Consider the following 13533-nt stretch of genomic DNA (forward strand, 5'->3'; position numbering starts at 1 on the left):
CTCGAGGGGCCTTATGGCCTACTCCTGCTCCTATTTCTTATGTTCTTATGCAGCTGTTAATGGTTGTTTGGATTTCTGTACGTGGTGAGAATTTTACGAAACCACAACTGTACAGTAGTAAATTTTAAAAAGGACCCCAAAAGATAACAAGTTTGATTCCCGCACTCCATTGTGTTGCTAATGTCCAGTGTAATACTGCAGTGAGGTGCTGAGCAGAGCCAGAGGACTTCCTCACACTGGACATTGTGACAGCCTAAGCTGCTGCTGCCATGTGCTTCCTAATGAGTGTAAAATAGTACTGTTGGAGCCTTGCGGGCAGGTTCCATGGCTTTAAGGAAGGAGTCATGGTCCCTTTAATTCCCTTGCTATCTGGATCAGCTCAGGCTCCTCAATTGGAAATTAACAATGAGGACCAGAGTTCCCTGTGGCACCATTGTGCCCTGAAACAGTGGAATGGTGAGGTTTTTCTCCAGGGAAAGGGTGGAGGTAATAAAATGAAGTATAACTTTGAGACTTCAGAACACATTTTGCTGTTATGTAGATAAGTTCAGCATTCTTCCAAATTAATCGCTGAGCTGAGTGAATGAAATATATTTTAATATTTTACTCCTACTCGGCATCCAGCAGTGTCACACCCCACCATCCCATGGAGCAAATATGATTTCTGTAAGCCTTCCCTGCAGCATTCCTCCAAACTATTTCATATTTTCATAATTTCATCATTAAATTTTATATATGCTGCAAATTGATCAGAAATGCTTCAGAAGTTGCTACTTTTTCTGGTTTGTAATCTGCTGGTCACGGTTAGCATGGTACTTGGCAGAAGATACAGTTTGATCCAACCAGGGGCACTTGCTCTACTTTTGTTTATGCACTTTACAAACTACAGTGCCAGTAAAGTACTGATTGGAGGCAAGGCTCGGCAACCAGGTCACTTTCAACCTGCATTCAGGAACCCAATGCAAATTGATCAAATTTGCTGATGATACTTAATTAAGTGGGATCCTGGAATCATAGGCATCTCAGAAATTACAGAAATGAGCTGGACAAAATAAGTAGACAGAACAATGGCAGATTAATTTTACTGAGGAAAAGTGTAAAGTATTAAGGAATTTTCCAAGATTTTTTCCCCCCAATTGGCCTGGGTTTTTATCTTTTTTTGCCTCTCCCAGGAGATTGCATAGCTCTGGGTGGAGTGTAAAATGTTGCGATACATGGGGTATCACAGTTGTGTGGGGCGGATTGGTTGGGCCAGATGCTCTTTGCTTGTCCACCATTGTTCATAGGTTTATATGTAACTTTCAGGGCTGCTGACTGAGGGCCGTGTTTCTCTTTGTCGGCGGCGCAGACACGATGGGCCGAAAAGGCCTCCTTCTGCGCTGTAGATTTCTATGTTTCTATTCCCTGAATTTTGTTGAAATAGCTAAGGATGAAAAAGACTTGGGGGTAGAAATTGCCACCCCCCCCCCCCCCCCCCCGGCCTGAAATGGAGCGCTCCCACCCCGTTTCAATGGTTCTTACCGCAGCTGCGGTTCAGGTTGCCTCTTGAGTGACATTTGGCTCTTTGTTGTTTTTTTGTTCCGTGCATGTGGAACTCGATCATATTGGGGGCGGTGACTACACCTGAGGGACAGACGCGACGGTGACAGCAACTGAGGGGCGGAAGTTGGGGGCGGTGTGGAGTCACTGCCGCGCTGACGTCATCACGGCGCCACTTCACCCCGGCTCTGCCCTTCACTTAAAGGGGAGAGACTTCACGATTTTTAAACTTCGGCCCATTGAGCCACCAGGGTGGGTTTTGGCTGGGCCAGCGGCCTGGCACCCAAGAGGGGGTGTCAGGCTGCCTGTTGGTGGCCTGGCCAAACCCGGGGGCATAATTGTCGGGCTGACCTGGCAGTCGGCTGACAAGAAAAAACACGGTGACAGCGACAGTACGCCCTCCCCTTTAAGGGAAGCCGTACCGCCGTTGCAGAAGGCCACAGCCTCACTGGACCACCGGGAAAAAACAAGTTTTGGCACCGCCGGGCGGTCCGAAGATTTTCCGAGGGGAATGTCGCCGTCGGGGGGAGGGGGGGTTAGATCAGCGGTGTGCACGGTGATGATGCGCTTACCACGGATCGGCAGCAGCAGAGCGGTAAGGGGAGGATCGGGGCACTGCCGGGGAACCTCGGGAGGGCAATTGGGCTATCAGCGGCCATTCCACCAAACGTCAGCGGCCTCTCCACTCCGCAGCGTGGCCGCAGATTTGTGGTGGTAATAGGCCTTAAGGAACGGGGTAATTTCGGCCCCTTGGAATCTTAGACTCAATACTCAATATAGCCAACCAATGCAGAGCAGCAATCAACAAAGCCACTATAGTGTTGAACTATGTTGCCAAAAGAATAGAATACAGGTCAGAAGAAGTGGTGATCAAATGATATAGAGCTCGGGTCAGACTGCACCTCGAGTGTTTACCCAGCTCACTGAGACACAAGGGAGACATTGAAGACTATGCAGCGAAGAGCCACTAAACTGATTCCTAGGGGTAGAGTTTAAGTTTTGGTCGCAATTGGGAAATTGCACTGGTTAGACTACGCTTCAGGTTTCCACTAAAATTTATTTGCATAATCACATAATTAAAATCTTCCACGAACCAGCGTAATCGGGCACTGTAAGTTTATTTTTTTCCATTAAAAAGTCTTTATGATTTATTTAAGAGTGGTAACCTGGTGCAGTTTTATTAATACTGCTGGAAACGGGTTTATCACAAAAATAAGCATTCTTAATAAGGGTATCCCATCCTCCACCTGTGAGTAACCTGATTTAAAATCACTGTAAATGACTTTAAAAATCTATACTGAACCATTTAATAGTTTAATTACATAGGATTACATGAGATATATGGTACAGAAACAGGCCATTTGGCCCAACCAGTCCATGCCAGCTCCCGTCAGACAGGAAGCAGAGAGTCGGGATAAACGAGTCCTTTTCAGAATGGCAGGCAGTGACTAGTGGGGTGCCGCAGGGCTCAGTGCTGGGACCCCAGCTCTTTACAATATACATTAATGATTTAGATGAAGGAATAGAATGTATTATCTCCAAGTTTGCAGATGACACTAAACTGGGTGGCGGTGTGAGCTGTGAGGAGGATGCTAAGAGGCTGCAGGGTGACTTGGACAGGTTAGGTGAGTGGGCAAATACATGGCAGATGCAGTACAATGTGGATAAATGTGAGGTTATCCATTTTGGGGGCAAAAACACGAAGGCAGAATATTATCTGAATGGCGGCAGACTAGGAAAAGGGGAGATGCAACGAGACCTGGGTGTCATGGTCCATCAATCATTGAAAGTGGGCACGCAGGTGCAGCAGGCGGTGAAGAAGGCAAATGGTATGTTGGCCTTCATAGCTAGGGGATTTGATTATAGAAGCAGGGAGGTCTTAATGCAGCTGTACAGGGCCTTGGTGAGGCCTCACCTGGAATATTGTGTTCAGTTTTGGTCTCCTAGTCTGAGGAAGGACGTTCTTGCTATTGAGGGAGTGCAGCGAAGGTTCACCAGACTGATTCCAGGGATGGCTGGGCTGTCATATGAGGAGAGACTGGATCGACTGGGCCTTTATTCACTGGAGTTTAGAAGGATGAGAGGGGATCTCATAGAAACATATAAGATTCTGACGGGACTGGACAGGATAGATGTGGGAAGAATGTTCCCGATGTTGGGGAAGTCCAGAACCAGGGGATATAGTCTTAGGATAAGGGGTAGGCCATTTAGGACTGAGATAAGGAGAAACTTCTTCACTCAGAGAGAATTCCCTGCCGCAGAGAGTTGTTGATGCCAGTTCACTGGATATATTCAAGAGGGAGTTAGATATGACCCTTACGGTTAAGAGGATCAAGGTGTATGGAGAGAAAGCAGGAAAGGGGTACTGAAGGAATGATCAGCCATGATCTTGTTGAATGGCGGTGCAGGCTTGAAGGGCCGAATGGCCTACTCCTGCACCTATTTTCTATGTTTCTATGTTTCCTCAATCTATCAGTGTAACCCTCTATTCACTTTTCCCTCATATACTGTCTAGGCTCCCCTTAAAAATGCATCGATACTATTCGCTTCAACCACTACCTGTGGTAGTGAGTTCCACTTTCTCACCGCTCTCTGGGTAAAGAAGTTTCTTCTGAATTCGCTATTGGATTTTTGGTGACTATCTTATATTGATAGCATCTAGTTATGTTCTCCCCTACAAGTGGAAACATTCTCTTTCTATTCACTCTATCAAAACCTTTCATAATTTTAAAGACTTCTATTAGGTCACCCCTCAGCCTTCTTTTTTCAAGAGAACAGAGACCCAGCCTGTTCATCCTTTCCTGATTTGTATACCCTCGCATTTCTGGTATCATCCTTGTAAATCTTCTCTGCACCCTCTCCAGTGCCTCTGTATCCTTTTTATAATATGGCGACCAGAACTGTACACTGTACTCCAAGTGTGGTCTAACCAAGGTTCGATACAGGTTTAGCATAACTTCACTACTTTTCTATTCTATACCTCTAGAAGTAAACCCTAGTGCTTGGTTTGCTTTCTTTACGGCCTCGCTAACCTGTGTCGCAACTTTTAATAATTGGTGTATTTGTACTCCGAGATCCCTTTGTTCCTCTACCCCACCCAGACTCGCACCCTCCACGTAATAAGTGACCTCCCTATTCTTCCACCAAAATGTAATAGCTCGCATTTATCTGTGTTGAAATTCATTTGCTAATTATATGCCCATTCTGAGCTTGAGCAGCATCTGGCGTTACTGCGGTGCATCCACGAGGCCGAGAGCTACGTGGCTAGCACGTTTCAGGAGGTTGTCACCCTGCAGCTAAGGAGTGCGTATACAGAGAGGGAATGGGTGACTGCCAGACAGAAGAGGACCACCAGGCAGGTAATGCAGGAGTCCCCAGAGTGCATCTTGCTCTCCAACCAGTATTCTGTTTTGAGTACATTGGGTACATCCAAACTGGGATTTCCAATCGCACATCAGTTATATTACCAAACTTGACCTCATTCCAAGACTATAACTATGGTTAAAAAGTAGCAACTGGAGGCAGTTCCTAGAAGATCTATGAAATTGATCTCTTGTGGCAGGAGTGTGATCTGGAGAAACTGGAGCTTTCCAGCCTTGAAATGAAGTCAGTGTGAAGGGACCTTGTATATACGACTGTAAGCAGTATAGAAAAGGTAGCTTTAGTTTGTAGTAGTTAAGCTCAAGAGTAGGACAAGGGGCTACGTGTTCAAACTAATAAAAGGCAAAGTCAGAACAGATGTCAAAGTGCTTCGCAGTGATCAACACAGCTGGATTGGTGAAGGTGAAACCACTGGATTTTAAAATTAATTGAATGTTGCATGATCTAAGCTGTGATGAATAGCACTTTTCACCTGTGAAACTGCAGCTATCACAGTGCCCAAGGGAAGGCCGATACCTGCCTTGCTTTGACTGTATTTCATATACGCAGCAGAGGAAGTTAGTAATGCGCACACTCATTTGCTGAGCTCCTGACTGAGCAACAGCTGGGGAAAGAAATAAAGACAAAGGCAATGAGCGATCTTGTTTTCTGAAAGTTGCAGACAACAGCTGCCCTGTTGCTGCTGATGCAAGTTACTGAGTCATAGCACTTGGTTATGGACAGCAGTTTTAGCCAATCATCTTGCAGAAATTACTGGGCAGAATGGATATTGGCTCCAATCTAAAATCCTTTTTAGTGGGGCTTCCCACCAGCTGCTAGGTTTTTAAAAGCCAGAAGAAACTCTGGTGGCTGCTGTAAAGGGTTATCTTGTCCATCAACCTTAAAAACTGACAATTCAAGACGCCCTCATATAAGCCTATGGTGAGAACTAGCTACATGTGGCGCGGGTACACACATTCCTTCACTTGCATTATATTTACATTTTATTTTCTGTATGAAAGCCTAAAGGGAAAAATTTAAATTTAAAAAAATTATACATTGATTCATTTTATGCAATTGATTTTTTAATCCAAGAAGGAAAAACTGACTTTGGATTTTCAATAGTCTAGTCCAGTCAGACCATCAATTCCCTATCCCAGTCACTCTCAAATACAATCCCTACCCTGGTTCAGACGCTGTACCCTATCCAACACACCACCCTTTCAGACATATCTCCCGCTACAACCTTCCTAGGTTACACCGCCACTCCTCCTCACTCCTGTACCATCCAACCAGTCATTCTTCATCCACGCTCTGTCTTCACTAATGCTGGCACTGTCCTTCCTCCCACACCCCAAAGTGCTGCTCCCAGTTTCTCTCCTGTCAATAGTATTCATTCCCCCAGCACCACGGATACCCGAATACATTTTACTGAGGAGCAAACAACTGATTCAAGCTGCTTGAACTGTTCGAAATAGTCGGGGCATGTAATACGTTATAAGCGGTGCCTTTGTAATTGACTCTTACGGTAATGTAAAATGGCTAGTTACCCGAGAAAGGTGGCTGTATATGACAAGCATGGATGGTGGGGACTATGCAAGTCAATCTAGCTGCAGCATACTGTAGGTTCAACCTCCCACCCTGTAGCAGCCAGGAGCACTTCCATTAGTGACAGGACCCTCCAAGGAGCAGCAATGAGGGGAGAGGTGGCATGAGTCACTTTTAATCATTAAAAATTATGTAGTGGGAGTATACGGGTGAGGGTATGCCTTATCTAATATCAATGTGTGAGCAGGTAATCAATCCTGTGAAAAATCAAACCCTTCCATACACTACAGAAAAGACACTGCTTCAGTTTTCTTATTCACTGTTTTGCCTTTCTACCTTTGCTTTAGTTACAGTACTGCTCCTCTCTTACACAAACGACGGGGCGGGATTCAAAACCATATCAACAAAGGGTCGAGAAGAGTCAATGTTCACAATGATAGGGTTTTAGAAAAGCAGTTGGAAAATCTAATTGTAAGCAAATAAAATGAGTAGTTTTTTGTAGGTTAGACGGAGTATTACCTCGTGCTTAAAGAACACAGTAAGAGATGTCAATATAACACTAATGTCGTACAGCACGCTTGTGTATCACAGATTCTCACAAGCATATGTAGAAGGACATCTACATCTGCTGGCCCCATACAGAAAACACATTGAAATAGATGCACTTTATTCAGGTTGAGGGAATGTTCTGTTCTTTATTTGCATTCATATTACTAGTAACTTTATGCAATACATTATTTGAAAAAGCTCACAGAAACGAGATATTTCACACACTTCATGTCGAGTTTCAGGAGGGAGAAATGTGCTATACTGAGACCAAAAACTCACTAAAATTTATACAAGCAGCTGCTTATGTCTTAATGCCTTAAAGTGCTTTATGCACAATGAATTGCTTTTTGAATTATAACTATTATGACGACAAAATATGGATACAATTTATCAACTTTAATATAAGCTCTTAAAATATGCATTTTTAAATAGAATTATTCAAATTAGTCAAATAAGATCCAAACTGCACATTGTCACAGCAAACCACATTATCATCACACATGTTTTAAGTTCTTAACACTAGCAAAAAATATATATCTGCTGTAATTCTTAGAAACAAGCTTTGAGATGTGCAAAGTTAAACTGCTTCATATCTGTGTGGTTAAACTAGTGGATTAACCCATGATAATTTGTTTTAACTTCAGTATAGCCATGCAATCAATATTAAATGTCAGTTATGCTATGGTGAGGAATTCTGCCAAAACACTGAGAAACTACAAGATCCCAATCCTGGATTGCATTTCCAGCTTTCATTTTAAGTTAACTGAGAAAATAGCATACAAAGCAAATGAACTAGACAAAGCTGCTTTCATGGATATTAGCTTCAGAGGTTCCTTTGACTGATGATAATGCCATAAGCCAGGAACTGTCCAGTAACTTGGTCCTGTCCTACCATTATTTCAAGCATGAAGTTCAATTTAAACTCGTTGATCCCATATTGTCAGATCAGACTGTAGTTTCATCAGACACATAAGGTACCATTCCAATCTGATCAGATGCTAGAAGAACCATTGTTTTAAAATATTTCTAATTCTGAAACAATAGCAAATAAATATGGTCAGCTGTGTGTGGGGTGGCACTGTGTATACTGGTGTGTTCTCGCTGAATGGAACTGGGAATGTGTGTCCACGATTAGTGCATGGCCTCAGCAGGGAGAGGTGCCAAGCTTATGTTAGCTACTGTCAATATGCAGGGAGATCAGAGAGCGAGTCACCATCCTTCTAGCACACAGCAGGGGCCTCAGAGCAGGCTGCTACTTGCTGTCTGGGCCAGGCAATAGTGAATGCAGGAGCTGAAATAAATGGAAGGGTGGGGGGGGGGGGGGGCGGAAGTTTCATTGTATAAATAATAATTTTCAAAACATTTACAAATATTAAAGTGTGTTAATGTTTGGTTAATTTAGGGGAACATTACAGTTTAAAGTGCATCTATTATAACATTTTCATTTTTACACCAAATGTAGAGAAGGTACAGTAATATAACGGGTCCCATAATTGCTACCTGCTCACGACCAAAACTATTTCAAAATCCTTTAGTTGCAGAATAGAAAGATTCTTCACATCCTCCACATGACCTAGTGTTCTAACACATACACTCACTCACATTCTGTAGCCCTAAACTTGCTGCCATGACACCACGGGGAGCTTTTCAGGAAGCACATTGGGAAATCGTGCACTCCCAGCCCATAATTTTCCACCCATTTTCCAGGAGCACAGAAGTAGAAGATCTCCCCTATATATTCTGTCATTTGAGAATTGCTCATTGCCCGCATTCATCAGTCGCCAGCACCATGCCAAAATTAGTTGAGTAGATTTGAAATGGGTGCATTGTGTTATGTAGTGTAAAGTCTCCCTTGCCCCAGTTTATTTTAGCTGGCTTCAAGATAGAAAGCAAAGAGTAGGGTTGAAGGGTAGCTATTCTGAGTGGCAGAAGGTGCGGTGTGGTGTCCCACAAGGATCAGTGCTGGGAACACTGTTGTTCACAATTTATATGAACGATTTAGACTTTGGAATCAAAAACACCATTCCTAAATTTGTGGATGATACAAAATTGGGAAGGGGGAAGAGATAGTCAAGACTGAGGAGGATTGCAACAAAATATAAGACGGCATTAATAAACTTGCAGAATGGGTGTATAATTGGCAAATTAATTTCAACACATAATTGTGAGGTATTACATTTTGGTAAGAAATAAGGAGCTCACTTATTACTTGGAAAATAAGGAGCTAAATGGGGTGGAGGAGCAAAGCGATCTCTGAGTACAAATACACAAATCACTAAAAGTAGCGACATGTTAACAAGGCCATAAAAAAAAACAAGCACTAGGGTTTATTTCGAGAGGGATTGAATTGAGAAGTAGATAAGTTATGCTAAACTTGGTTAGACCACACTTGGAGTGTGTACAATTCTGGTTGCCATATTATAAAAAGTATAAGGCGGCACTGGAGAGGGTGCAAAAAAGATTTACAAGGGTGATACCAGAAATGCAAGAAAAGGATGAACAGGCTGGGTCTCTTGAGAAGAGAAGGCTGAGGGGTGACCTAATAGAGGTCTTTAAAATTATGAAAGGTTTTGATAGAGTGGATACAGAGAGAGTGTTTCCACATGTGGGGGAAGAGCATAACTGGAGGCCATCAATATAAGATAGTCACCAAGAAGACAAATAGGGAATTCAGAAGAAACTTCTTTACCCAGAGTGGTGAGAATGTGGAACTCGCTACCACAGGGAGTGGTTGAGGCGAATAGTATTGATGTATTTAAGGGGAGGCTAGACTAGTATATGAGGGAGAACGGTAGAGAGGTTATACTGATAGATGAGGAAAGACAGGAGGCAGCTCGAGTGGAGCATAAATGCTGGCATGGACTGGTTGGGCCACATGACCTGTTTCTGTGCTGTATATCCTAAGTAATCTTCAGTATCAGTGATTCCATATTACAAGGAGCCTTCCCATTTTGTACAGTAATTAACGGTCTCTAAAAACTGCACTATATTTAATACATATTTAAAAATGACCTAGAGAAATAGCTAAATGATATAGTGCCAAACTTGTAAATAGTGTTATGTTTGAGCTAAACATCTGAACAACAGAATGTGCAAAAATCTACAAAAGAAAAAACGTGGACACAGAATTGGACAGCGATGTTTGGTCGGTACTCCAGTGAAGGCAGAAGGGAGCAGTTAAGACCAGTGGACATCATTGAAAATGTTCTAGTGGACATAGTGGGGTTGAAATCCTCTCATCATCAAGAGTGTTCCATCAAAATCCTTTGAAAATGAAAGATCTTTCATTAAACTTTTACAAATTTTGACGACGAAGTGCAATTCAAATAAACCTTCACTTTGCTAATGGTTCTGAGATACACTTGGTAGTACTGATTTACACAGGTGATGTATATCGGAGACCTGAGCTTTACAAAGAAAATGAAAAAGAAATCCTCCCATCACCCTGGAACATGTTTGAGACAAGAGGTTCAACATCTGAATAATGAACTAGACCTAAAGCAGCTGAATAGCCACAATCTATAGAACTGTTTTTAGCACTGTACAAAGAATACTTGTTGACATTTGTATAAAAGAATGGAAAGTCAGACTCAGCTGTTTTAGCATCCAGTCAGGAGGAGTTGTTCACAAGTTTGGAAGGCACATCCCTTTCTGAGAGTTCTTTCAGGTGTTAAGTGTTGAATTTTCTGGTAAGGAAGTCACATTTATTTATCTGAAAGTCTTTTCAATGCTATAGCGCATTCATATTGTGGAACTGTTCTGGGCAGTTGCTTAGTATGCCGAGCCTTTGGAACCCATCCCATTTACATTGCAGGAGAATTTCAGAGATTGAAGGCAATGGGTGAGCTACTGCTCAAAAGTTGACTGCAAATTGGAAGTAGCTGCAACATGTGAATGTGCAGTTGCTTTTAAAGTATGATTACAGCTCCAAGTGTCTGACTGTGGACATCAGAGGAAGGTCCAACCTGGTCAACAATGGAAGATGCACATTGCTGACCTGTAGGGGTGGGCTCAGGGCATAGAAAACAGGGGTAGGAGGGGGCCGGGGGTGGGGGGGGTATATGAATTCCTTGCTAGAAAATACAGTAACTGACCAAACATAAAATACCGACAGCATTTGCTGATCATGGGATCATAGAATGGTTAGAGTGTGGACAAAGGCCATTCGGCCCGTTGAGCCCGTGCTGGCTCTCTGTAAGAGCACTTCAACTAGTCCCACTCCCCCGCCCTTTCCCCGTAGTCCTGCAAATCTTTTCCTTCAGGTACGTATCCAATTCCCTTTTGAAAGCCACGATCGAGTCTGCCTCCACCACCTTTTCAGGCCTTGCATTCCAGATCCTAACCACTCACTGCGTAAAAAACATTTTTACAATGTTCTATCTAAGCCAAAACATTAAATTAATTTTTAGGTATTTTTAATTTTGAAACTGTGTGTCAAAAACATAAAAATCTTTTACTGAATACTGGTTAGATCTTATGGAATAGTGTTTCAAATATTTATTAGAACAAACATTTTGGACATATGGGCAGCTGATCCTCCTTTCCCTTTAGCCTAGCAACGATTAGTGACAACATCCCATGTTCCTGGAGCTGGTCCTCAGGCAACACTTTAACACTCTAATCTTTTGAGCAATTAATGAATCTATTTTTTGGAGTGCGATAGTTATGTTCGTGCAGTCCTCAGAGTTTGATATTCAGAACCATCCTGGCTACTTTCATTCAGGCAAGCTGCCACAATACAAAGCGAAGAAATGATCAGTTGCCCAACTCTCGACACATCCCTTGCTTCCGATAGGTTTATATATTTCTGTGATACAGTACTTGAGTTGCTTGTTCCAATATTCCTCGATTGGTAATATGTGTAAATCATGTTAAATTCTATTTAGCGAAATATTCCAATGCTGTACTTACCTCCTCGTTCTCTGCTTGCCACTATTTTCCTGGGGGCCTCCTCATGGGCGGCTCAAGCACCTGCCTGATTCAGACAGGAGCCTCATTCCAATATGCTAATCCGGAACCTATGGCATACGTAGGAACCCAATGCAGATTTTTAGCTACCAATGGGTGGACTGTGTACCATGCACGTTCCACCCATTGGTACCTGGCGTTTAGCAGTCTAACCAGCGGTCCTTAAAGTGACCACTCCAGGCCGCTTAGAAAAGAGGTACTTTTTAAAAAAAATGGGGCCAGAGGCATGAATTTTCCTCCTAGCCCCACACAAATCAATCGGCCCACTGTCAACCTGTCTGTCCCCCTCAACGGGGAGAATATTTCCGGCTCCGTTCTACAGTGGAGCCACTGAAATTCCCACCTTGCCCGACCAGCTAGTTGCCTGCGAGCCATAGTTAAAATCCAGCCACTGTATCCATCTTGGCAGCCTTCCCAGGCACGTTTACATAAAACTCTGTCTTTATAAAGCCAAGCTTGTGAACGGACTTGGTCTACAACTTCTAGATCAAACGCAGCTTATTTGGGGATTTGATCTGGTCTGTAGTCTGCGCCTGGCTCAATTTGCTATGCTCCCTCCCCTGCCCAGCGTAGCCTTGGAACTCAGAAGTGTGATCATTGTCAAAATAGATGATAGTTGATGGGGAACAGCATGCACAGCAATGCCAAGTCAAGAGCCCCACAAATTTGGAAGCTCATTTTCAAATCGAAATACTTGGGAGTTACATGGGAAATTTAAATGTTAAAGAAATTCCAAACGTCATTGGACTGATGAGTGAATTGTGATGATTAGCAGCGCTGACTTAAGAATGCAATAATTTTGCATTCCAGCATAGAAAGTGAAGTGAATGGTGTATTTTTTGACCTATTCTTTGACCTATCGCCCAATAGCAGAGAGGCCTTGCAGTACATTGTGGAGGAGCCAGGAGCTGAAGATGGAAGTGACATCAGTCAGTGGACTTTGAGGCCCAGGTAACTGCCAATGACTCAGCATGCAAGAGAGAAGTGTGTTTCTAATTACCAACAGCCCAGAATATCCTCCTCCGCGTTTTCTTGTATGGTGAAAGGTTCTGTTGTAAACATAAAGTTGGGTGTGCTGTTTAATCATGATTCTCCCTACCAAAAGCAAGGTTGGAAACTCATGCTTTAGAGTAATGGAAGAGCAGCAAAAAGCCTGGAGTTAATTGCTACAAAGACACAACTTACATGGGAGTTTCGTGCCCACATGCTACTGGACACTCTAACCAGACAACCACACATGAAATATGTTACTAGCCAGGTAGGGAGACCTGATAAAATAGTCACATGGGGCAAATTACATGATCCACATATTGCACTGTCTGTATAATAATTTGGTAAGGGGGAGGCAAAAAGGAGAGCATATTTGAGCTAAGAATTGATGCAGTTTCTTCCATTTATAAATTGCGAGAATGCGACAAAGCAGCTATAATAATCTGTTTATGCTAGGAGACCTGCTGATGCTTCCTCCTCTGCGTCATTTCCGTTTGCCTTAAGGTCAACAAGTGTTTGTGCAAAACTGGTCCATTCATCGTTCCGGGGAACAGCGATTTGCTGAAAAGTGAAAAATAC

At 43.0% G+C, this 13533-nt stretch overlaps 1 protein-coding gene across 3 annotated transcripts in view; it reads right to left on the reverse strand.

The window, feature by feature from the left end:
- Positions 1-7116: 7116 nt before the first annotated feature.
- LOC139240918 (cytoplasmic dynein 1 intermediate chain 2-like) overlaps positions 7117-13533 on the reverse strand; it is a 59839-nt gene continuing 53422 nt past the window's right edge. For 2 of the 3 annotated variants that reach the window (XM_070869437.1, XM_070869440.1), the window contains one exon: positions 7117-13515. In XM_070869437.1, the coding sequence (XP_070725538.1) occupies positions 13402-13515 (114 nt within the window). In that variant the 3' untranslated portion in view covers positions 7117-13401. The remainder of the gene's footprint in view (positions 13516-13533) is intronic. The other variant, XM_070869438.1, reaches the window with a different exon arrangement.

Source organism: Pristiophorus japonicus, chromosome X, assembly GCF_044704955.1.
Source record: "Pristiophorus japonicus isolate sPriJap1 chromosome X, sPriJap1.hap1, whole genome shotgun sequence".
Classification (NCBI taxonomy): domain Eukaryota; kingdom Metazoa; phylum Chordata; class Chondrichthyes; family Pristiophoridae; genus Pristiophorus; species Pristiophorus japonicus.